This window comes from Rhea pennata, chromosome 2 (assembly GCF_028389875.1).
Source record: "Rhea pennata isolate bPtePen1 chromosome 2, bPtePen1.pri, whole genome shotgun sequence".
In the NCBI taxonomy this organism is placed as follows: Eukaryota; Metazoa; Chordata; class Aves; order Rheiformes; family Rheidae; genus Rhea; species Rhea pennata.
Genome location: NC_084664.1, coordinates 110,114,076 through 110,140,965, shown reverse-complemented (window position 1 = coordinate 110,140,965; position 26,890 = coordinate 110,114,076). Strand labels below are relative to the sequence as shown.

General features: G+C 35.5%; 1 protein-coding gene across 6 annotated transcripts in view; it reads left to right on the top strand.

The window, feature by feature from the left end:
* The window catches only part of ANKRD12 (ankyrin repeat domain 12), a 69,700-nt gene that overhangs the window by 11,167 nt on the left and 31,643 nt on the right, over window positions 1–26,890 (top strand). For 5 of the 6 annotated variants that reach the window (XM_062570138.1, XM_062570140.1, XM_062570141.1 and 2 more), the window contains 2 exons: window positions 11,451–11,588; window positions 19,599–19,746. In XM_062570138.1, coding sequence (XP_062426122.1) covers window positions 11,502–11,588; window positions 19,599–19,746 — 235 coding nt within the window. In that variant the 5' untranslated portion in view covers window positions 11,451–11,501. Of the gene's footprint in view, window positions 1–11,450; window positions 11,589–19,598; window positions 19,747–26,890 lie in introns of those variants that run through there. The other variant, XM_062570142.1, reaches the window with a different exon arrangement.

Here is a 26,890-nt window from a genome sequence, read left to right as displayed (position 1 = left end):
TTGAAGTAGAATTTTTTCCTCTGAAGAGTATCCCTCTTGAGTCCCAATACAAAATATTTTTTGCCCTCCTTTTTTCTTTTTTTCTTGAGACTATTGCAGCAGTATGTGCCTTCATCTCTTGTTCACTTTTATTATGGCAGACAAAAAGAGAAGTCAGAAATGGGAAACCAAACTCTTCCCACTTTTGATTTATGGATAGTAGGTGCTTTGCTGTTTTTATTGTCCCAGATAAATCCTCCTTTTTATTTATGGTGGGTTTTTGGTAGGTTTTTTAGGTTTCCTTATCTTTAAGAAGGCAGAATTCGAGGCAAGCTAAAACAACAAGGAATCAAGGTACAAGTGATAAATAGATTCTCTTCTTTTGGAAGCAAATGAAGCTGCTTTCTACAGGCATGTCTAATCAGTGGTTCCTTGGAACTTCATCAGTATGTCCAAAATTTTCACACAGCAGCTGAGCTGTTTCTTTAATTGCTATTAGAATTTGCCTTTAATTGCCAGTAGTAAGAACAATCAGAGAAAGTTAAGGTCTGCTTTCTGTCTTGCATGCTACTTAAAGAAGTATTTCAGGAGGGATTTTGATGGGCAGACTCATGATTCGGTTCAAAAGGAGTGTTCAGAAAATGACTTGAAATTGGCTAAATCCAAGGAAATATAAAAATCTGTAATATATATGTGTGTGTGTATGTATGTATATATATATATATATATATACACACACACATATATATATATATATATATATATAAGTCCATTCAATATGTAGTGTGTACACAGTTTTGGAAGCAAATTAGTGCCAGTGTGTTGGTTTCATTGTAAGAGGTAAATTGTGGAGTTTTGGTTGAAAGTATATGATGTGAGAGAGACCCTGCACTGCTTCAACAGAAGTTTCGGTCCTGTTTGTTTGGTGTTTACTCTTAAATGTAGTTGCAAGGGAACACCACAGAGGTCCAAGCTGGAGGTGATGTATTTCCAATAATGAGATGTGACACAAGAGGAGCAAGTTCTTGCTCTGTGCAGCTCTTACTGAAGGATGATAGAGCTATAATTTAGAAACCAGTAGTACCTTTAATATTCAGTTAGAATAATATATTCAGAACAGATCTGAAGGGCACATTGACATTTGGTATTTTCAATGAGTGAATAGGATTTTGTAAATTAAATCTTGTAATTAAATTCCTTTTGGACTGAAGTTTTCTTTTTTGTGATGTGCTGCTTGTAAAACCCTGTTGTATGATGTGTATGTATTACGGTTAATAAAGGATAGGAAGGCTTCTGTTTGCCAGACGGTCTTTTATCTTTCACTACTTGAACAGAAAAATTAAACTCAACCTGTGTAAGATAAAAGGAGAGTTGAGAATGTTTGAGTTACTAGATGACTGAGGTACTTAAATGACCTCCAGGTGCTTTTCCAACCTCAACTAGTCTATAATTCTGTGAGCAATACTTTTCTTGTGTTCTTCTGTAAGAGTATGTTCAATTAAAAAAATAATGCTTTACTTTGTTAAGATTCAATCAGAAAATTAAGTATTCAGTCATGCTCTTTGAAGGAGTGTATTTGTTAGATTTATTTCAGTGCTAGCAGTAGGCCTGTCAGCCTCTTTCTAAGAGAATTGTGACATCTGTGGAACTTGAAACCAAGCACAAATAAACTCAGGCTCTCAGAATATAGATTTTGAAGGCATTTGGAGCCCAAGGTCCTATATATGCAAATACACTAAAACTCCTGTGAAGTGCCTAGTTTGATTTTGAGTAGGAAAGAGTTGTATGTTCTCTCATTTCTTGCTCTTCCTAGTAGAAATTCCTAGACTATTAGATACATTTTTTATTTTGGTAGGAAGTAGCGGTGAGTTCCAGCTGAAGTATTGGAAAATATTTCTTGCTGCCTGAGTGTCAGATGTTTTCAGAGACTTTATCCTATCCCTGTGTAGTGTAGTCTGGCAGGGTTTGAGTAGGTACTTCAGAGTACATTAAAAGCTGTTCTGGAGATTGTGAGTAGTTGCTGCTCATTTGAGCTCCGCTGTTTAAGGACACCTTTATAAAATGAAGTTCCAGTATTTTGTTACTGCAGAAAGATTTGTGGAATCCTCGTATTTCTTGATCTCAATTATCTAAACATTTCAAACTAAAATGTAAAAATAGATTCTGATAGGACAGTAAGTCTACCAGTCCATTCCATGTATTAGTCTGGATCTAGGAAGTCTCCAGAATATACATATCCAAGTCTCCTCATGTCAGATACTTCTGAAAGGAGTATGTGTCATACCATCTTTCTCCCCCCCCCCCCTTTTATTCTGCTATATCATCTAAAATCTTGGAGCGAGAACTTTAGTGGAGAGGGTTGGGGGGGGGATTAAAAGCGCTTTTTCTGAGGTTACACAATAGATGTAGCAAAGAAAGGAGTAAAAGTGATCTCAGTGTTGCATGTTCTCACCACAAAGTCGTCATCTCAAATATTGTGTACATTTTGAAGGAAATTTGTAATAAATTAATTCTCTACTTTTAGGATCAAAAAAGTTTTGTCATATTTTACTGTCAAAGGCTGCAAAATCTGCCAAATTTTTGACTCATGCCCGCACTGTACACTGCATTTGCACTTAACGCAGCTGCAGACGCAGGTGCCCTAGATCTTGTTCGTTTCAGAGTGCAGGCTGGATCTCTGCTCTGTCGTCCCCATTCTGACTGCAAGCTGTGTGCACCCAGCTGTCTCGATCCCATGTGAAAGGTGCTCATGGGTATTTTCCAAATGAAAGATCACAAGAACATTTTTGTTTGTAAAAGCCACTGCATGTGTCATTCAGGTACTTTTCTCACTGGTATGTTAAATTGGTGCTACCTAAAGTGAGTAATTAATAACTTATTCACTGATTTACTGCTAAAGAACAGAATTGCAAGTACAGTAAGACACCATACAGGGTGGTGCAGGGCAAAAAGTGCCTGATAAGGCCAGGAAATACAGCAACCAGGAAAAAATTAAGTGTTTACCAGGTACGGGAAGTGATCATTTTGGAATTTGGTTTTAGATAACAAACACAAAGAAATTTGCTATCTCTTACTTCATCTTCTGTTAAATCAAAATATGCTGTTTTAAAATTTTTAAAAGAACAGTATGCTTCTAGCTTGCAGCACTAGTCAGGCTTGCCTATATGGATGTACATCATTGCAGGTTTAGTAGGTTATAGCTGCATATGTCTAATACATTATCATCTTCTGGAAAAAATGTGTGTTAGCATATAGATTTCATATCTAGTCATTTTTTACTTCAGCACTTCAGGAGTTTAGTTGTTTAGTAATCCTACTTAGAAATGATAATGCATGCTACTTTCTAGGATGCTGGACTGTGGCAGCTGTCTTGGTTGCTTAGTGTATTTGGGAGGAAGTCTCTTATGTGTGATCCGTGTAACTTTGTTTTTGTAGGACTTTGAGCAAAAATAGTTTCAGTTTTCTGGTACAAATGAAGGTGCGCTTTTAATAGCTTTTTCATTATCTTCATTACAAAGATCAAGTAAACTGCAAGGGTTATTGAATAACTGTGTTTATACAGTCATTTGCTTGGAAAGCCTTGGTACAAAGACTAACATTTTTGTGGCTACATCACCACTCATTTTGAATTTTTAAAATAATATTTTATATAATGGTCTAATGACATTTTTTTAAGGCTGGGTTTACTATTTGAAGGGCTAATTTCTGTGGCAGGCTCGCATCCTATTCTACTGAAGAAGAAAAAGGCTTGGCCATCTTTTGGAAGAATCTTATTGTGCTTTACTGAACTGAGCTATTTTACAGAAAATGCTTTAAGGGAGACTTCTTCATAAGTTGATCTTGATTTCTACTCTCCTTCCCTCAAACCTGTAAATTTTCAGGCTAGAAGAGAACATACAGGTGCCTTGAGAATGCCTCAGGATGCCATGAAATGAAATGATAATTCTTACCTGAAAGATGTTCTTTGGGGATCTGAATCTTCTCTTTTAGGCAAAGACACAGAAAATGTATGATAAGAGTGGAAGGAATAACTGACTGGGTGAAGAAAATAGGCTGAGGAATGGAATGGGAAGAGACTGATACAGGCAGACTGAGTGTAACCAGTGGAACATTGTCTCTAGGTGTAGTTCCCCTCCTGACACTTTTAAAAAGTGGTCGTGACTTCCATTATATTTTTCTGTACCTTTTCTCCCCAGCTTTTATTCCCAGTTTTTATTATCTCTTCTGGCAGTGCTGCTCACAGTGTTTTCACTGCTTTCTTACAGCAGCTGCCCCCTCTGGCAGTATTGGTTCTGATATGAAGTCCAGCTGCATAAGCCTGGTGGAGCTTACTAGATCTGAAAAACTGAAATGCATACTAGTTCCCTCAAGCTCAGAGCAGTGTAGGATCCCAAGTGCAGCTCTTCCATTATTGGCAAATATGTGACAAGTATTGGGCAATGTCCCATTCTGTCTTCGTCTTGGCATTCTCATTAGACATCATCAGTGTTTAAACCTTTATTTTCAAAGTATGTCTTTCCAAGGAGTTAAGGAAAACTGGCAACAGTAGTTAGTCTCATTCTCTGTTAAAACTACAAGGAGATGGAGGTGGGATGATTGTGCTGTTTTTACAAGTGTTTCCTGAGAGTAAAGGAATGGCAAGATTTAAGAATTCTGGTTTGTGTTCTGTGTTTTAGAGACAAAACTCTTGTGTTGATCACGGACTCTTCTTTTCTTCCTTTGCAAGCACAATCCCTTTTTACTTGTTCTCTCAAGTTTGTCACTCTGCTGTTTCCTCATCAGTCGTGTTCTTTCACTTTGATCTGAAGCTCTAATCACTCAGAGGATAAAAATGTACATACTTCTACCAGGCAAATCTTGAAGCAATCCAGCAGCTCTTTATATTAACTTGTCTCTAAACTACTGTACCTTCTTGCCTTCCTAATGCACTTGGTTCCTTTGAATACTCAGGCCTGGCTGGTCTCTTTCCTCACAGTGCCAAACTCTAAAGTCCTCTTAACATGTCCCCAGAACAAAACACTCCAACACATTTTCTCATTCCACCTCACGTGCTCTTTCCTTTCTTGGATGCATTAGGTTAAAAGTGTGTGCATTAACTCAGGCTAGTACCTACGATTCCCTCATCTGTGCTGGGGATGCTTCATTGTACAGCGATAAGTTAAAATTGAGTAACTGTCAACATAGAGGCAAACAATGCTTTCTGTAAGAGGGAAAAAAAAAAAAAAAAGATGCTGCTGCTGTGTATCCCATCACAGTGCTTTGTCTATCACTAGTAATGTCAGAGTTTGTGAACCTTCTCTTTAGAAAGAAATAAATCACTTTACCAACTTCTGTTTGCCTAAGGATACTTTTACTGTGAAATAAAAAGTTACTTGCACTTTCCTGATCAGGAAAAAATGATTGAGAGAGTTTGAAATGTAGTTGAATGGACATCTTTTTGTTATAAAATTACTTAAATTGCCTTTTACTTAAATTCTGTTCCTTGAAGTTCTTAAAAAAAAAAAAAAAAAAAAAAATCTGGATTTTGGTCCTTTCTACTCTTTCCATTCCCTTTCTTTAACTGCTTTAACACCAGCTGTATTTGACAGTCCCACTGGAAGTTGGTCATGAGTCTCTACGTCGGTGTTTTAATTTGGACCAGGGGTTACCTTTTGAGTGGCTGTCCTTATCATCTCTCCTTGCTGAAGTTCAGTTCTCGTTCTGGAACAGCTTCAGACCACTAGCTGGATTCCTCCAGCTTTGATCAAAAGCCATACTGAAAGATGCACTCCAGGAATGTGCTGAATGTGCTGCAGTCCTTAATGAGCATTTAGTACATGGGACTGTGCTACAACTAGTCCAGAGCAAAACTGCTAAATGTGACTAATGGAAATTCTGAGTTTTTATTACCAACTGTTCCACACTACAGATATGTTTTTGATATGCTGCACTTCTTGCTAATGTCAATGTAGCCTTAACTATCATTTTCATAAGTCTAATTTTCTTAGATTAATCACCATCCTCTCTGCCCATTTTTTAAATACTAGCTATTCTAAAGCGGTCTGGTCAAATATAACAGGAATTTTGTACAGTTGAGTCATGATTTTCTAGTTAGCAGTAAATTCTTACCAAAAGACTGGGATTTTAATTATTTTCTTCCTTTGCAAGTGAAGTAAGATACGAGAAATATAAAAGAACAGAAATGGTAAAGAGGGTTGCCTTATGCTAGATCTTCTTCCTTCTAAATGCAAGTGTTTTCTTGAGCTCATGGATAAATGCAGTCAGTGTCTTGGAAATTACCCATCTGCTCTTGCTGTTAACACAGTAGTTCAGTCATGCCCTATTGCTTTGCTCTAAAGGCCATCAGCTAACTTGCAAAGTAACTGTGAAGTGCTGCCAAAGAAAACCCTCCCTACGCATCATGTAACTGTTTGCTCTGTGTTATAGGAAAGAAAAATGGCAGAACAGGAAACTGAGAATACACTGTAAGCCAAAAAGGAAACAAAATAGTTCTATGAGCACTAGAACTAATGAAGCTTAATCTCTTACAGATTTATGTGCCATGGTTGATTGACTCTAGGAATATGCAAGTTTCTACTTTAAACTCTTCCTTGTAACTGGGGAGAAAGGAAAAGTGGTTTATTAGGGCTATCACATGGATATTTTTCTAATATTCAATACAGTAGAGATTTGCTGAAGCGTTCCCTTAGAGGAAACGATGCTTATTGGTTGTATTATTCTCCTCTGGCCTCCTTTTGCCATGAAATTTGTAAGTGCTTAATATCTGTCAGAACTTTTCTCTGCTATCAGATCCAGACAAAATCATCTAGCGTCTTGAAAGTCATTGGTGAGTCATACGTATGCTCGTAGCATAATTGTGTGCACCTCCATTCTTGAGGAAACGGGGCTGAATATAAGAACTGATTCAAAAGGATTGAACAATAATGGCAGCAGTCAATGGAATACAGCATGACTTGCATAGTGTTTTTTTTTTAAATGTGAAGTTATGCCCTTTTATTAGTGCTATGTGTAAGTTTATATAAATCTAATACAGTGACTTGTTGGTATTAGAGATTTATTATAGCACTCATCTTCTGTAGTGAATTATATCCTAAATTGCCTTATTTTCTGTTTTAGATTAAATAATCCTAGTCTTTTAATCGGTGTTTATAGATTTGTCAGAATTCTTATTTTTATTCCTTTTTTTAAAGAAAAAGTAAGAAATATTGGTTGCCTGAGATGAAAAGTGCTTGAGAGAAAAGCTAGCACAGTATTTCAAATAATAGTATATAGTAACCAATACCAAATGTGCAAGAAAGACATCCAAAGATAAAGACCAAGTAATTGGAGTATCTGATTTTGTTTTATGTGGAGAAGTTTCATTAGTAGGAAGCAGGTTCTATATTTTATTGAAAAGCACAAAATAAATAGAGCTACTAAAAAATTGAGACAAAGAAAAATTTAAATATGAGAAGTTAAACTTTTAATTGAGAGCTCTCATGATTTGAAATACATGACCAAAGCTGCCTGTCAAACCAGTAATTTCTGTTAAGGAACAATTCTGGAGAAAACTCGGACAGATCTAAGTTTCTCTAGAAGAACCTGATATTGTTCTACTTTCTCACTTTGACTGCAAACACTTGGCTGTTCAGAGCATCGTTAAAATGGCACTGAGCTGCATGCAAATACCAATAAACTTTGAATGTTAGTAAAATTACTTCTTCAGAATTTTACTGCAATAAGAACTTGCATGGTCTTAGGTTGAACAGTTTGCTTTCTCTTCTGCACTATAGTGATGTCTCTCAAAAGAAAAAATCCACGATTCAAAGAAAAAGCACTTTCTCAAATATTTGAAGTATTTATGCTTGTCTTTAAGATTATTCCACGTTAGTATTGCAAATAGCAACCTAGTAAACCTAGTTTATGAGAAATGTTCCCACATACTGTGCTTGTTGGTAAAGGTTTTGCTCTAATAATCCAATATATGATAGTAAGTTTTAGTGATACTCTGAAGCAGTTTTCTCTTGAAAATATAATTAGCTTGGAGTCAAACACTGAGTTTACTTTTAATTTTAATCATATGATGAAGGAAATGGAACCATCCTATTATTTCTTCTTCATCACTTGTATTTGTGTATTTAAAGCTGTAATTGTGATAACTTTATTGTTTGAAAATACCCTTAACTTAAAATTTATTTAAAAAAAACCAATGTCTTCATCTCCTCAAAAGATACCCCTGGCTTTCATTTATATAAATTATTTCCATCTAATAAGACCTGAAAAGCTGCACAGGAAGACTGTGCCCTTCATGAAGGAGGAACTCCTGTTCAATTAGTCTTATTCAGCCCTTACTGATGAGGCAAATTTTAAAGAGGAACAGAGCCATGCCTAAGCTATACGATTTCTATTCAGCTTATGAAGCTGGGCTTCTTCCTGTCAGAAGCAGAAGGGTATAGGGGACTGCGGACAAAGGCAGGGGTGAGAAGCAAAGCAAGAGTGGAGGTAGTTTCAGGGAGTCAAGTTGTAGAGGAAAAGGAAGGACAGAAAGTGGCAGAAGATCTATGGAAAAATATTTTGATTAGAAGAGTAGAGAAAGATTGTATTTACATGCTGGTGATCTGTTTTTAAAATAGCTGTAGTGATACATACAAATACAACAGGAAGAACTTACAGGACAAACTCACTTTGTCATCACCTCAAAATAAATTGATGAATTATAATTCCACTTTATGAGCTTAACTTTCTGAAATGAAATTTATTTTTCAAAAGCTGTAATTGGCACGTAATTTATTGCCACAGGGCAATTTGAAATTGTTACAACTGAAACCCTTTATGAAAGGGGTTCAGAGGCCAACTGAGCAAAAGCAGGTTTGGCTTGTGTTTTCTGCTAAACCTATAAAAATAGAAGTTTTTATTGTTATGGTAGCACTCTGTATGTGACATGATCAGCACAATGTAAGTTCTTTGCCTGTGAAGATACTGTCTGATTGCATCTCTTGGAATTATGAAATGTTTTTATAAACTACAGGAAACTAATTCGAGGATAGTGCCTCCATTGCATTGTAAGCCTTTACTGTTGTTGCTGCAACTGTATTACAAAAACAAAGAAGAAAAGACAAGTAAGGGTGTGCTTTGATGTCCATTAAACATGAATGATGCTTTCCATATCAGTAGTGCTGCATAAATCCTACTGACAGCTTACTAAATGGGGGGGGGGGGTGCACTGGTGGGTGTCTTTGTCTCAGGTAAGAGTAGAAGAGTAGGAATTTCTCTATATTTTATATATTGACATCAGGAAGGCAAGGCTTAGGTTGTTATATGTGAGACAGCTTCTAATTAAGCTTTTCCTGTTTTTCTTAAGTTTGTGGTTAGTGTTAAAAGAAAAATACTCGGGTGTGGGGGAAGGGGAGGAAAGGAGCAAACTTCAGTGCAGCATTTCCTAATTTTGTGGCTTTTGGACTGGGCATTTTGAAGCTATTTCTTCTCATCTCCTACTAGAAGAATTAAAAAAAAAAAAAAGTTACTTTTTGGTATACAACAGTACTCACCTTAACCAAGTATTCTCTAAGAAAATTTCCCTTAGCTTTGCTATCTATTCTTTTCTTTGTTAGATAGATGCTTGTTTTTAATCTGAAGTTTTGGGTATTGGGGCTAGTGTGCAAACCTGTTTTTTTCCAAAGTAAGTTGCCAAAGAAAGAATACTGGTCTCCATTCTTGGTTACCTGTGTACAGCCAAAATGGTGTCACTGGTCCTGTAACAGCAACAAATTCTCTGTGTGATAATTGCAAAATTTTAATCATAGAGCAACAATGGAAAAGTTATACCTGAAACAATACCTAGCTGAGGTATTGAATTACTGCAAGATTCAGTACGAGTGTGGCCTAAGAAAAACTTGTAACATAATACATCAGTTCAAAATGATCCATAAAACCTCAACAGCTTTAAAATGGTATCAAGTGCAGTTTCAGCTTTCACATGACCTTTCCTCTCAGGCACTCATACAAGAAGAGGCAAGTCAGACAAATGAGGTAGTTCACTTGCTTGCTTTCTCTTGCGTGTGTTCCCCCGTTGCCAGCCATTAGCAGTGTTTATATGTTAGGCCTCCTGGTTTTCACCCCAAGTGGCAGTAAGTTTGTCTTAGTTAAGCTCCAGATCTCTTCATAAATTCGGGGATTTGTGATGAGTTTTATGTGGGGACCTAACAACCCGCTGGATTCTTATCTGAACAGAATGAGTGAGAACCTGCAGTATGCCTACAGAGACCTGGCAGCAAGAGCTCATGAGTTTCTCCAAGTCAAATGAGTTATCAATTTCAGATTTCTCTTGGTTAGCTTTCTAATCTCATCCACCAATGTTTTCTTCTTCAGTTTTTTACCTACGCACATTAGTGAGCTGGTTTTGCCCTGCCTTTTCCCATTACGTTTTAGCTCCTGTGTTGGCAGTTGTCTTATTGCCACAGAACACTGACAGAAGTGTTCTTCTCTATTCCTCTCCTATTATTCAGAAGAGATACAGCTTGCAAGTTTTTGTTGCTAAACTCACTTAATGGATTTCCCCATGTAGTAAAAATTAGTGTATGATAGGATAATTTGGTTTATTGCAACTTGTCTGTAGTTCTAACAAGATGCTGGATAAATAATACTGAAAAGAAATAGACTCTATTGCTAGCTGTGCTGGAAGTGAAAAAGAGCAGACCTCTACTCTCTCTGCTTCTGACAAGTTTTTTAGGACAGTGTGACTTTCTCTGGAAGATTTTAGGCATCTTTTGCATTGTCTTTAAGTAGAAAAGTGCAGTCAAGGCTAACATGCAAAAATCAAAAATTAGCTATGTGAAACCATAGTTGCACTTATTTCGTGTGCTCTGGAGATGAAACATGACAGAGCTCTACAGCTTTAGATACTCTAATGATGGCTTACGTTACTCATTTGCTAGACAGTGGAAATTAAGATTGCTAGATTCAGGCCTAAGCTTTAAAAGGAAAAGGCCATATGTCTTTTTGTCCTAGCAGAAAGGATAGCAAATCATCAAGACCTGACCTTGTTTTCTGAAATATTTCATATAGATAATATTTCAGTTTGCCAGACTAGAGTGAATAATTTTGTTTGCAGTTTTGCTAGAAATAATCTTGTGCATCTCTCGTCTTACTACCTGTAAAATGAAATGAGATTTTAAACAGCAATGCACTGTCAAGTACTTAAAGCATTAAACCTGTCAAAGAGGTAAGTCAGAGGGATGAGGCAGTTCAGCAACTGTCTTGGTGTTTTTCTGGTATGACACTGTTTCCACTAGTCAGCGTGGTGTTAGGCCTTTTAATTTTCATGCCAAGGATGGAGCTGTAGCCAAATGAGATGCTTGAGGCCAGTTGTGAGTACTTTTTTTTTTTTTTTTTGAGGGTGCAGACCAGTTCTACTGATATCTATGACATATTTTTCCTATAGTGACGTTTTAAATACATGTTTTTATATAATGCATTTTTTCTTTTTTTTGCAGACACATAATGAACCTACTAATACAAGATACAACTAGCTAAACAGCTATAAAATGCCCAAATTTGGGTCCACAAAAACAGTTCAGATTGAAAATTCTGACAGTGATAGTACCATGGTGGAGAAACAAACTGCAAGAAAGGTAATAAAATTATATTCATATCTGTAATTCTGATGGAATGAATAGTGTGTTGTATCAAGATTTATGCTGTTGTAATGGGAAGAAATAAATACAAATCTATATTCTGATATCTTGAGTGCTGAAAATAATTTAGTGTAACTTTTTTTAACATGCTTTTAAGTGGAAATTAAGCTAGAGAGCAGAATTTAACATAACTTAAAACTTAGCCTGAAAGGAAGCTGGGGATGTTGGGTTTGTTTTATGTATATTAGTGTGTAGTTTCCATATCTTATGTTATATTAAGTCTTTATATGCTTACAAGAACCAGTATTGATGTTTTATTAGATTTAAAGCGTCATACTCTCTGTAATACATGGAAGGTTTCTAAAGGCCTGCAACAAAACACAGGCCAATGAATAAGCACAAATTTCTTCAATTGTTTCATAATCCAGGACAGGGACTTTCTCTCTCTATTAGGAGCACTTGAAAGCCAAATGCTGCAAACAGGTTAAGTGTAATTTCTTTAGAGGCAAGTCTACTTTGAAAACAATGCAGTCCATTTTTGCAGTATTGGAAAGTGAGGGCAGTTGCTAAAAGGTGGGCTTACTGTTCATAAATGTGAAGGCTGAAGTTCTGCTTGGTGTTTATTTTTTTTTTCCCTATTGTTATCTAACTTTTAGGGCCAAGTTGCAAATATCCCTGTTCTTTTTTTTTCTGGCTAATGCACTCCTATAGCAGACAATTGTAATTTAGCCATAGCACTAATGAATAAAAAAAGAAAGAAGAATATTCCATGTAGTGAATACTGTTAGTTTGTGATAGGCTATGAGCAAAGAACATTAAGTCAAAAAACATCTAGTGTGTCAAGTTGAGGCTAGGCCATACCTAGATTTCTTCTTTATAGCAATAAGATTACTCTGGAAAATGATTTGTAGAGTAATGAATATGTCTCCCTTTTTATCCCTTGAATGAAACTTTTACTGTTTGTCAGTGACAATCCAGCCACAGTTTCTGAAGGTATTTTATGATACTGAAAATACTGGTTATTAGATTGATACTTTTTGATAATTGATAACTTATTTCTTGATAATTTCTTGAGTAACGGTAGTTTAGGTTTTATGTGAAACATGTTTCTATTGCAGCAATCATCCTTAGTACATTTTGAACAACTATTATATGTATTAAATCCAAAAAATCAGATTTTAACAAAAATGTCAAGTTGCTCAGAGTTCTGAGTTCTTTATTGCTGTAAGAAGAGGGAATCCATTTAGCTCTGGATTTACACACTCACTTGCTCACTTGCTGTCACCGTGATGTTAATCTAGTTTGTCTTTTCTGTAATACCACTAGATTAATGAATATAAAGACACGGGGAAACAAAAAATCAGTAAAAGATGAGGGTGCAGCATCTGCTTCAAACTGTGGGGTTTTTTTGTGAGACGAATCAGGAAAAACAACTTTCAATCTGTTCCCAGATTGGTTTTTTGTGTCCCAGAAAAGTGAGGCAAAAGCACACTATTTCCTCTAGCTGTGATGAGCTACTGTTAGAGGAAAAATAGGAAGATAGCAGAGTAAATAAAATGGAGGAAAAAATGGCTTGCTAATGAAGGAATGAAAAGAGTTTTTTCTAGTTGTTGCTTGAGATACCATCAAATTAATTGAAATACTCAACACTAGGAAAGAGGAGGGAATCCCTGGGGCCCCACAGGCAGGAAGAATAGGAAGGCTATTGCAATGAAATTCAATGATGCATTTTTTGCATTTTTTGTATTGCATTTTTCTTTATTCACTTGTAGACAAGCTATGTTTGTAGAGCTTTTAGGTTATTTAACTAACTAATAAAATAACCTATCTTCTGGGTTTATGAACAGTCTCATATCTTGACACTTATGTATTTCTGAAAAAAGCTTTTTGATGCTTCAGAAAATCTTGAAGATGTGTAATTAAGAGCTGCTCCTGTTAGCAAATCCACTTTATGCCATTTTTTCAAGTTTAGTGTCTTAAAAAAAAAAAAAAAAAAACACAATTAGAGATTGAAACAGCCTTTCATCTTTCATTCACTTTCATCGAACTAGAATAGGGGATTTGCTGGAATGTACCAGATTAAGTTTCCCAGCATACTGTTTCCCTACTAAGGTGTAACTTGATGTTTGTAAAGCATTTGTTTGTACATTTGCATATGTAGAAATAAAAGAGTAAACTTCTGTAGTGCAGATTACTTTTTTCTCTAAAGGCTCTAATTTTTTGCATATAAAGAGCTCTGCACTTAAAAAAAAAAAAAAAAAAAAAAAAGAAAGAAAAGTCTACCTTTGAGGGCCATCTTCCTCTTCCAGTCTCCATCTCTGATTTCTTCTCAGCTCCCTTCTCTGTTGCACAGTACCATAGCAGAAAAATGATACCAGTTTCTGGAGCAGCTATTGAATGCACAGCCACTCCCAAAGGAGCTGAACTATGAGGCAGCAACTAACACCTTGCTTTCCAGTAACCTTCTACCTCAGATCCGCAGAAACTGTTTCTTCTCTGCTAATACCAAGCAGTTGTGTTTGGTGTGCCATTTACCCTCATATCATGCAGTCTCTGCAAAAGCTGGATAATCTTCTGAAACAGATGTTCTGGTGAAAGAAAGCTGCACAAACATAGTGATCTATATGGAGATAAGACTTGTTCATAGGACAGAATAGTAAAGGTAGTTACACTTACTAGAATTCTAGATAATATAGGTGGAAATATGGCATTTTTTTATTTGATCCAGAAAGCAATAATTTGACATTCTGTTCTTAATAGTCACACAAATCATTTCATTGACATACTGGATCTGGTGAGAGTTTGTCTGTAACTAGTTGTTCCAACAAAAACATGCGTGTTGTGAAGATTGATCACTAGTACAGGAATTAGAAATACGGACACACATGCTAGCTTTGATATTGAAGCATATATCAATTAAGCTGGAAAACATCTTTATTGTCCACACACTTTCCTCAGTACTGTTTGGGCTTTCATTCTGCCATCAGAGATGCCTTTGTCTAATAGTGGTATGTAAAGAGCCTGGGGTCTTCAAGATCCAAACACTTGCAATGGTCCCAAAACATTTTAATGCAAAAAAATGTGTTCTACCTATCACTCTTTTTCATGTAACTTTGACTTTTTGTTTTTTTCTGTAGAATGTAGAGATAAGCCACATCTGCAGTAAGCTTGCTCTTTCTTACTTGCTTCTGTGTCCACTAATGCATGTTTCTTATTGAAGCAGAAATTTCTTCAAACTGCTCTTGCAATTTAATCTCTATCACTAAAGGAAAAGATGGGCAGTGTAATTATAGGGGTTCCCTGATGTGTTTATAGATACAGTGTAGGTAGCAGATGCCTATTTGCTGAAAATTTTTACATGAAACAGTGTACGTTAGGATTAAATAATGTTAAAGGACACTACTCCCTAAAAAAAATTCTCTGAATGAAAACTAATGGCCTAAGTATGTGGTAATGGAATTCTAATGATTAATATATTAAAGATAAACACCTGGAGTTTTTTTTTTTTTTTTTTTTTTTTCTTACATAACTGAAAAAAATGTTTAGCTCATATTGATTGTGGATTCTTAGCTGTTGAACTGAGAAATTTGGTAAAGTTACTGCTGTAACAAGACTTCATTTTTCATATTTATCCATGAAAGCTAACACTTAGGCTATTTTAACAACTAGTAAATAGCTATGCGAAAAGCCTAAATTTTCAGGTGTTCAGAAAACTTTTTAAAAAAGAATCATTAGAACTGACATTCCTGTTAAGAGCTGAGCTTGTATATGCTTTAGGGTACATATATTTTTATTTCAGTTGTTCATCTTGGGACCATAAAATACTAAATTGTAAATACACAGCAGGTAGAACAGTTGGTGTCCGCATGAGATATTTTACAAAGATGAAAATGTAATGACTTTTTAATTTATCCTGATTTCTACTTTAAAACATAAATAGCCCAAAGTTAGAAAATAAATGATATATAATCCAGGGGAGAAATGACTTTGGCTCTCTAAGCAGTTAAGCTCATATTAGAAGAGTCCATACATACTTACGCCCCAAACCATTTTTATACTACACGGAATACCCTTTGGCATATAATTATCTTTGATGGGGGAGAAAGAAGGCTCATTCTCCTTGGGCTTAGTGCATCTGCTTGTTTATATGGCATTCTGTTGTCTCTCTTCATGTGTTGTCATTGATTGTAGAAGTACCAGAAAATAGATTTGGAAAAGTGTATTAAGAGATCATCTAGTCTACTTTTCTTCTAGCCTTCTGAGGCTGTGTTGAACAGATTAAAAATTGTGCATGCCTCATCATAGCACACAGCTATGATTTTGTTGGTATGGAGAATTTGTCTTACTTGTTACTGCATCTTACCACTGAGGCATGCATTAAATGTTGAGATGTGCAGATCCGGTTCATCTATTTTGCCAGAATAGTGAGCTGTTCTTGATTCCTGACGAATATTTGACAGAGCTTTCCTTTAAAACTTTGGTGGAAATTTCACTTTCCTTGGGAGTTTGTTCTGGTACTTAATTACCCTGACTGGCATAAGGTCAAATACTAAGCAGCAAGATAAATAACCTTACTTGTCTCTTGCTGCAGTCTAAAGCCATTAATTGTTCTCCAGGTGTAGTGGGCATGGAGAGTATGTAATGCTTTTTCTTTGCAGCAGTGATTTGTTTATTTGAACCTTATTGTGTCTTCACTGAACATATTATCTGATAAGCAGTTTTCATTTTGATTTTATGAACTTGTTTAGAAAATTCACAGATTTTTCTAATTAACAGATTGCTGTATAAAAGATGTCAACTTTTTTAGTCTGCTTTTTTGGGTCGCTGGAAACTAAACTGTAGACTACTTAGGCTAAATTTTGAACCTTGCTTTAGGTTCCTCCCTGAGAAGGAGATGTCTGTGCCATTGCAGTGACCTGGAGTAACTAGGAGGGTGAATGCTCACCCTTTAAGTTCAACTTCCTGTTCTGACCTCAGTGAAATAGCCTATAGGCCTTGCTACCTCCTCTTGCCTTCCTTTGCTTGAGCTTGAATCCAGGAGTCTGTTACGAGTTTCTTGGCTTTTAATGTGGAGTCTTGCGATTGCTGGTTATTTTTATCAATTTCTAAAACCTTGTTTTTTTTTTTTTTTCCCTGGTCTTTTTATGTTTAGACTGTTTTTCAAGTTCGCTAGTCATTTTCTTTTCTGTTTGCCAGTGTTCTGTTCTTCTCCCTCGCTCCCAGTTGTGATGCTGTCTGCATATGTAATCACACTTCTGTTTCAGCATTGAACTGGTCGCTGAAAATGCTCACTAGTGTTAGGCTTCTCCAGCACCTTCTTTCATTGCACCTTGCTAGTTGCAAAGTCACTCAGTAGTTACTCATCTCATTCCCAGGGCCCCCTTAACCTTTACTTAGCAGGCTTTATTACTTGTGGCAAGTCTCTGCCATTTTCTTTTTGGCTGCTCAGTTTATTTAAAACTTTGAGGTACTCTGCTCTATAGCATTTTAATTGTCTTCTTTTTATTAATAAAGGTAAAAATACTCTTTTTTTTTTCTATGCTGAGTCTTCTGTATGCATCCCCAAGTATAATCTAAATTATGTTAAATCTAATAGAAGCATTCAGTTTAAATGAGAGAAAAAAAATGCTTCAAAATAAGTGTCTGAATACAGTGCAACAGTGAAATCTGTCTGAATACAATGAAAAAAGTAGATTAGATGGGTGCAAATTCTATAATATTTCTCATTTGAAAAGGCTAAATGTTTCTTTCCGCAGTAGCTAATGAACAAAATACACTCATCCAAAGATATGTATTTTTTGGTTTCTATGTATAGCCTGTTCTTCTATTTCGCAGTATATTTCATTTGTTTATATGAAAGTATTCATTTTCAACTGGATGTCCCTCCTTCTAACTAGATAATCTCACCAATTAGCATTCAGTAATACATCAAAAAATAGTGCACCATTCATAATTTTCTAGCATAATGCATGTTTGAGTTTTAAGAACAGGAATAAATGTAAAGCCATCAAATTACTTAAGTAACTTACATCTCTTTGTGACCACTTGCCCAATATATCTTACTGATTAGTGCCAAAAAAGCTAATCTTTTTAATGAGTACCAAGCATGGAGAATTTGCCTTTTTTCTCCAGAACAAAGTGAGAACACTTATTTAAATAGGTTTCATGTTCTAAATTATTTTTAATTGATCCTTTCAGTTCCATAGTAACTAACATAAGATAAAATTCTAATAAATAAAATAAAGTTTTAACACCGTATTATCATACTGAGGGAAATTCAATGTATGCATATGAGAAATGATTGAATTAAGCTGTTTAGAACAAGAAATAAGAGGTCCTGGTAGGTCCTGCCAGCTGAGATGGGAAACTACTGTCTGGTGAAAGAAATAACAATGGGCTTAACCTAGTTCTTCATAGGCTGTTCTTCCTAGATTTATCCACACATTTGTAAGAGGTAATGATCATTTATGTTTGATCATTTTTCTTCAGAAGTAATAGCATAGACAGTTTATCTCCCAAAAGCTTAGGCAAGTATAAGGGATTCACATTTTGCTTGTTCTAGCACACAGGAGAAGGACTTGCTTTTTATTTGCTTGTTTTCTTTTTTTGTTGTTGTTGTTGTTTGTTTAGTTCAGATTTTGAAATTCAAAGTGAAAGTAGGTTTCTTTGGGGGCATCTGAAGCCCTTTACTTCAGGAATACTCCCTTTAGACTGCCCTGTATCCTTCTTTGTGACCTCCCTGGTACAGACATTTGTCTTCTGAACTGCATAGAGTTTTTGTGGGTTCATTTTTGTAATCATTTCTAGCCATCCTTTTAGCAATAGTTTAAATTAAAAGGTTATGATATGATTGAATTACTCTTCTTACCTGTGTATTTTTTTAAATAAAGAAAAGGTAGTCTAGAGAGTAGTACCTTTACTTGGAGTTATTTTCTGATTTCTTCTAACCAGAATAAATCTTTTCACTTCCTGCTTTGAAAGTACCGAGGAACAGCCTTTTATTTACTGATTTTCAAATAAATGTGTTCCTCTTGTGCCCTTAGGAAATTAATCTGTTGGTGTTTTCACTCATCATCTCATAAGAATGACTTAAAGTTGTGGAGTTGGGGTATATGACATAGCTGAGTAAAGTGTTTCTGTAGCATGTAATGAGAAGGAAATGCTACCTCTCTACCTTGCATATTGATCAGTAGGCAAAAAAAGGCATCTTTTGCAGAGGGCTGTCTCAAGCAGTCGTCTTACTAACCTGCTACCTTTTACATACTTCCATGTCCTATATTATCAAAGGAAACAAATACAAATTAAGATTATGCCCATGCTGGATTTTTTTTGTTTATCTTCTGAATGTTTTATATGCCAAAAATCTCAGGCCTCTATACTGAAAATTCCAGGTAGCTTGTACTTAATTTTTTTCTGAATTAGGTACAAGTTAACTTAAGTTTCTTCGTAGATTTTCTAAGTTCCTGGTAAATTGTGCTTCAGAATATGATACATTGCACTATTTTTCTCCTTGAAGTGGAAAAGGAGTTCTGTATGGAGGGTTTTGGGGGATGGGATAGAGGTAGGGGGGAGGTTGTTGGAGGGATTTTTTATTGTTTTTTACTATTATTAGTCTGAATTGTAGTCTAGGCTTTTAATGTGATTATTATGGTCAGAGAAAGAAAGTAAGAATTCTCAGACTTGATAAAAATTTTTGTCCAGTTGATATTGTTCCTTTGCTTATTAATCAAGGCTCTAATAATGAACAGGAGTCCCACAGTGATGTATCTGGGAAGTATAAATAACACAGAAGGTTCTCCTTTTAAAAGAAAAAAAGGCATTATTTTTAGTAAGGTTACTTGTAGTTTTTTTAAAAAAACTTACATTATACACAAAAATTACTATATACTACACATTAATACACATGCACCTACCCTGTTATACAGCAAATTCTTTTCAGTCTGTATACATTATGAGACTATTCTGCTTTATGCAAAAATTACTTAGTATACTTTTTATTTATATTAGAGCAAGGACAAGATTGCATCCTACAACAAAACTCCAAAAGTGGATAGGAGTGATGTGGGGAAGGAGATGAAAGAAAAGTCTTCCATGAAACGTAAACTTCCTTTTACTATTAGTCCATCCAGAAATGAAGATCGCAATTCAGACACAGGTAGAACCTTTTTATTTCCTTAACTAATTATTTGTTAAAATACATCCTAATTTTATTAATTGTATATTATGTTTTCTACATTGATTCTTTTCCTACAAAAAAGGATACTAAGTATAAAAGTTGCTTGCTTCTGATTGTGGAATCTCAGTCGGATAGGCTTTCATCCTATCCGACTTTACTGAGAGCTAGCATGCCAGCATAGTATCTACATTTCCCAGTCATTCCTTAACCCCATTCTTTTGCTTCTATTTGAGCCCTAAGTCTTTCCTTTCATTGTCATTTAGAGGTCCATTTGCTTGAAGAAGTAAACTAATGAGAGAGATGCAAGTGTCTTGCTTTGAGGCACAGTTCTCTGCCGTTTGTAGTCTTTTCTGGGCAGGGAGTATTGGAAGTGTGTTTTGTCCTCTATTTAAAAAAAAGTTGCAAGAATGACAGCATTAACTATTTTTAAAGTTCCTTCTCCATGACAATTTTCATTTGGTTTAAACTCTTACGATTTTTTCAGGATGCTTTTTCTGTATGGGCTGATCATTTTTGCTAAGTTAAACACGTGCTATTAGAATAAATTTTAAGACTTCAAGATATTCTTAACATGGCTCTTTTCAAATCAAGAGGGAGTACTTTAGATACAATTCACAGAGAACAGTTATCTCTGCATTTACATGATCAGATGCATCCCGTTGTCCAGCAATGGTTCTGTTGCTAGCAAGACAGTATCTGTGCCCTCTGGAAGACCATTGGAAGGCATATTCCCCAAATTTCTCCATACTATGAACTACTAATTCAGTACAAAGATTTCTCATACAGTACCTGTTGTAAGTTTGACTGTTTTCATAGACTGGAAATTCTGTTAACATGTTTAGAATCAAATGCAAGACAGAAGTATAAGCATCAGTATGTGTTTGCTTTCTGTCCAGGATTTGTTTCATGCAGAAGGTTTGCCTCCTGGATGTGTACTGGATGTATCCTGGATATATGCTTACTTATGTTATTGTGAAGAGAGTATGATATTATATCCAAATTTGAAATAGTCACATTACCAAGAAAAACAAACAGCCTCTCCCTCCCACTAAAAACCCCAAACTTTTGGCTTTAGATTTCAGTTTTTAGTGGTATTTTATGGAATTTTAGAGGCTTATTCCACTTGATTCTGAAAAGACCATGTTCCTGGTATTAAATTCTAAGTATGTTCCCAGCATCTGCTTTCTTAAATCTATTGCTTAGTATTAGACCATAACTATTTTTCCTAATGTAAATTAATATATTTAAGCATAATATTTAGCACTTATAATGTTTTTCATGTTGAAAATTTTCTGTCATCTCTCCCCACCCACATCAAATAATGCATTGTCACGACATCTTGTAAGGTAATGTAAACTTTTTGATATTTCTTTTGCTGTAGTGTCTCTTGTTACAGTTGCCACAAACAGGATGGATTGTACTAGGCACTCAGACATACACAAAAAGATCATATGCGTACTACAAAATGTTTGATATAAGAAGTAACAGGGAGTTGGGATAAGATGAAATATAACAATAAAAAGTACATAGCTTTTAACTGTTGTGTGGTAAGCCTCATAGTTTGTTAAAGTCATTCTGCAGATTTTTGTATGCATCACTGCTGAGGCGGGGAAGTAAGAGCCACCACACTGTTTTGCAGATGAGGAGCTTGAATTATGAACCTAAGCTTTCTAGAGGCCACAACATTTCCAGGACTAGAATCCCATTATTGCAGTGCTGATTCTGTACATAACCAATTAGATTATACCAGTGAGAATTAACCGTTTATTCTGGTACCACGTTTGGCACTAACATGGAATAGGATTGACATCAGTGATCATAAAATGCAGTGTATCTTTTTTTTTTTTTTTTTTTTTTTTTAAATCACATTAGACACTGAAAAGGTTTGCCATTGCTGGACTAAGCTGTTACTTCTGACAGACTGTTTCCCTGCTAACTGTATACAGAAAATGGCAAATGTTATCTGAGCAAGAAAAGAAGGAAGAGACTGCTTTTGGGAGATGAGAGAGTAAATGGAGACAGAGGGCAAAAGATAATGTGATAAAAGGCTTCCTGTTATGTTTTAAAGGTGTCTTTTGTATTATGCTAGAGAAGGAAATGATATATATGCCTTCAAGGGCATGTAGAGTGTGTTCTATTGGAGTTCGTTCTTTATTTTTAAAGACTTCTCAGCTTTCTTCTGATACTTCACAGAATCACAGAATGATTGAGGTTGGAAGGGACCTCTGGAGATCATCTAGTCCACCCCTCCTGCTCAAGCAGGGTCACCTAGAGCATGTTAGACAGGATCGCTCACAGGTGAATTTTGAAGATCTCCAGAGAAGGAGACTCCACAACCTCTCTGGGCAACCTGGTCCAGGGCTCTGTCACTCCTGCAGTAAAGACGTTCTTCCTTATATTCAGATGGAACTTCCTGTGTTTCAGTCCGTGCCCCTTGCCTCTTGTCCTGTCACATGGCACCACTGAAAAGAGTCTGGCCCCATCCTTTGACACTCTCCCTTAAGGTATTTGTAGGCACTAATAAGATCCCCCCTCAGTCTTCTCCAGGCTAAACAGGCCCAGCTCTTGCAGCCGTTCCTCCTAAGAGAGATGCTCCAGTCCTCTGATCATCTAATGATCCTCATCATACTTGCTATAAAAGTCTGTGATAGTACTCACATCCCTGGTCAAGTTCCCAGGAATACTATTAGGAAGATTCTGAAAAAAAAATACATGGTGCAACTGTTTTTTGCCATTGTCCACTGCAGTTCCAGTATGTATTTTATCCTTCCCCTATATTTTTAGTTATAACTTCCAATATGCTTTTTAAAATTCAGAATAGCTAAAATGTTGTTATTGGTTTGCTAAATAGATTTTCCTTAATAGATAATAATTGCACCATTGAGTTTGCCTTTCGAATGTTTTTAAAGATTTAGGGTCTTCTAAAAAAATGTTTCTGGGTGAGCAAAAATCAATAAATGCTATAAAAAATGCATCTAGGATAAAAGCTGAAATTTATGCAAAATAAAAGGTTTATCTTCAAGGTAACTGATAAAGTTGCCAGCCTTCAAATTCTCTGATTGAAGCCCCATGGTAATTGGGTTTCATCCTATTTAGTTGGGTCTACAACTCATAAGTACCATATTCCCTTCTGTGAATGTTATTTATAGACCATTACATCATTAGAGTTGTTTCAGAACTACCTCAAGAATTTTCAAACATAAACTAAATTTTAATCTTTATTTTTGTAGAAAATAATTTTATTTGATAAATACTAGTTTCTGCCTTATTTTTCTGTGAACTTGCAATATTATCTCTTGTCAGATGTTCATTAACAGTTTCAACTTTTTTTCTCTTTCGTTTTTTTTTAAAAAAAAGAAAACTTATACCATCTCTTGCTCCTTTTTCTGGTGTTTTTTTGGTTTAGATATTGACCAGTGGCTAAAACTGACCAGAAACCATAAGTGGTAAGGAACATACACAGCTAAACTGAATGTAACTTTATTTAGAAGTTGCTTTTAAAATTTGTTTTACTATGTAGTAAATTTTGCACCTAACCAATTTTGGTAAGACTTGAATCAAGCTATTTGAAATGTCTTGTCGGAGTCTAGAAAACTTCTGGTCTTGCTGTTTGTTTAATTTTGGTTTAAAATATTTTTTTTTCTTAAGCTGCTTCTGGTGCAATAAATTAATGGAAATATTTTCAGATTTAGCCTATAGGCTACCTCATTATTAATTTCATACTGGTTAGGATGGAGTCCAGTGCTTAAATGATGTCATATAATGCTATTTGAGGTGCCTGAGATAGCTGAGAAATCTGCACAGGATTAACAGGTAGGACATGAGCTATGGAAAACTTACACCCATCTGAAGTGGCCTTCTGAAGAGGCCAGCAGGTTTAGCTCGGTTAGAGCGTGGTGCTAATAATGCCAGGGTCGCGAGTTCAGTCCCCGTATGGGCCACTTGTTCCGTGCTGCGCAGGGGGGTTGGTCTCTCTCCAGAGATCATCTCTTCCAACCTTACTGATTCTGTGATAACTACAGCAATTCAAATAGCTCTGTATACCTATCCCTACGCAACAGCATCCTGTTCTTAGTTTCTTTTGTTGTACAGAGGTGTGTCTGCTGTACTGCTACTTGTTGGGGCAGATGTACATTGAATAGGCTGTCCTTAGCTGAGGACTGTTACACATCCCCATTCTTTTATTAAAGCAACCACAAAAAACTAGAGTGGTATAGTTACATATTCTGCAGTCGAATTTAATTGCAATGTAGCTTTACTCCATACTAAAGTTAATTATATGAAAGATTCTACCTGCATACTTTGATTTAGACCAGTAGAATTGATGGGGGAGGGCAAAACACTTCTTACCTATTTATTTTTATGGTCTCTGATTTCAGGTCTTCCAATCCAAAGACACCATTTTATTTAGAGGCCATCACAGATTTAGACTACTTAAAGAACTTTATTTAAATTTCATTAATTTTTAAAATATTTTGGTAACTCTTAAATAAGTCTCTATGCGGTTATCTGAGTGAGAGTAAGAAGCAAGTGCTGTTTTTGTGAAGGACAAGTTTCTTTGATTGCTTCGCCTTATTAATCTGAAGACAAACAAGTGAATTTGTCTAGAAAGTTGAGCATAACTGAAGATGGCAAAGATCTCTTCATTCTGAAGATAACCATAGGCTGACTATTCACAAAAAAAAAAAAAAAGGGGGGGGGGGGGAAAGAAAGAAAGGAGAGAAATACCTAAAATAGAATTCAGTCTTGGAACAACACTGAGAATGTTTTGTTGATCTTTCTTTCAAATGATGTTTTCCAGACTGTTTGTAACAAATTTGGTTTTGTTTTCTGGTGTCTTCAATTGCTGTTTAAAATTGCCCAAATATGTTACAGTCTTATTTCTTTTGACACTTATCTGTCATCAAGAAAAGTAAAATAACTCCTCTTTGTTCTCCATGCATACATCATAGTAACACAGTGTATATACTTCCTCTAGTTGCACACTTTCACATTTAAATATATGCCCTGCAATCCTCTAATGAAGTTAGTGGGGCTCCTAAAGGGTCTGTTTAAAAAACCATGACTGCTTAGTGGATTTCGACTTAATGTATTGTTCAACCGTTATGAAAATTTTTTTAACTGTAGTTTGCCTAGAAGTAGTAGAGTGGAGAGGGTGTGTGTGTGTGTGTACATACCTGTCCAAGAACTGATTAATTAGGCATCACAAAAGTACTTGTTTCTCTGCAGTGAACAGTATACTGTTGTTCCCTTCATCACATTTGCATCATTCTTTCTCTAACTGAATATAGGAAGGAGTGGTTAGTCATGATGCGTTTCTCTTTAAAATAACTTAAGTCAGATTATAGATCACAGAGATCTCATCATTTTAATAGTAACTGTAGTTCTATTAGCATCATCATCTGTAGATCTGATCATCTTGACCTATTTTCTACTGTTTATTACTAATAAGGATATTTAGTCTTTTGCTGTATACCACTGAATCTTATAAATTCATTAGAATTTTTTTTTAACCAACTTACCTTTAAGCTTCACAGGGACCCATTTATAAACTCCAGTTATTCTTTGTAACTCTCACTGTTGTGGGAGTTTTACATGAAACTATAGACTATTATGAACCGCTGAAGTTTGAATTTGTTTGTTTGTTTTATTTCCTTTGTCCACTAGATGGCTGTTTGACCAAAGTGATTATTGGGTTAGTTTGGCAGAGTTTATTTTAAGAAATCCATGTTGTATATTGTTTACCAGCTTCTTTTCCTAAAGAATCTAGAAATTATTTGCCCAACAAATTTGTAATGTCCAAATCAAAACAAACAAACAATTATTGACTGCCTTGGGACATAATTTGTCATGTGTAAGTTCTCCTAGGGTACATGTCAGTGGTGCTGGTGTTCTTCCTGCCAGTACATTTAAGCACTGTGAGCAAATTCCGCGAAGCCCTTCCACAAGAAAAGTGCTTGTGCATCTGCAGCACTGTTTCACATACCTTGACTATTTATAATCCTTTTTTAAAGTGTTAGATGGAAAGCATATATTTCAAAAGGAAAAAGTTACAAGGAAGTTGTCCAGGCAGATTTGGCTGCGTATTTTGGAGATTGTTCTATAAAGATGATAAAACATAAAGCCAGTTGAAGAGATTTGGGGTTTTTATAACAAGTGAATTCCCAGATGTTATGTTTCTAACTCTTGAACAGCACACAAAAGTGACAGGAAAATGAATATAAAAGAATGAAGGTACTTGTGTTGGCCATAAATTTTGAAAACATAATACTGAAAAAAAGAAAAATTAGGCTTTTAAAAATTGCCATTGACAGTCAATTTTATAAGTAAATTTCTACAAAAATTTTTTAAAATGATCCTGTTCCTCAATTAGATAAGTCATTACTGTTCAAATTATATAAGCATCAAGTACACAATTGTGACCACAAAATACTTCTTCCTTTTTGCTTTCTTCCACCCCTGTGGAATCCTGTGTCATCTTATCCAGTAGATTCAGATCCAGGCATGCACAGGACTACTGCTACTGGGGGGAGAATTTAATACCTTCTTACAGGACATATTCAGGTAAATGGATGATCGACTGTGCCTGCTGGAGTCCTGTAACAGATTTTTTTTTTTTTATTATTTTTTTGGTTAGTTTCATTGTTGAACATACTCATTCAATGTATTCAGCTATTTATATTTTCTGAAAGCACATAGAATTTTAACATAAGTTAAACGATTTTTTTTTTTGAATAATAAAGGCACAATTATAATTTGGTGAGTGGAGTTACATTTTTACTTGGTACTTTAACTGGTAAGATCTGTAAGTGCTTTGCACACTTTATGTAGAAGAATAATTCGACACACTGAAATGCATTTGAATACGTAGGTAGGACCTTGCTTTTGTCTGACAACACTGAACACAAGACATGAGTAAATTGCACTCATATACTGAGTAGTCTTTTCTAACAAAGTGATAAAAATATAGATTAAGGTAACTAGAAAATTACAATATGTAGTGAAAAAGTAAAAGCTAGATCATGGAAAGTTTTGTGGTGGTGGTTCATTATTTTCCCAGTCTGAGTATAGCTTAAGTATGAGGAATAATTCAGAATTAAAATGCATCTGTTTTTCTAGAAAA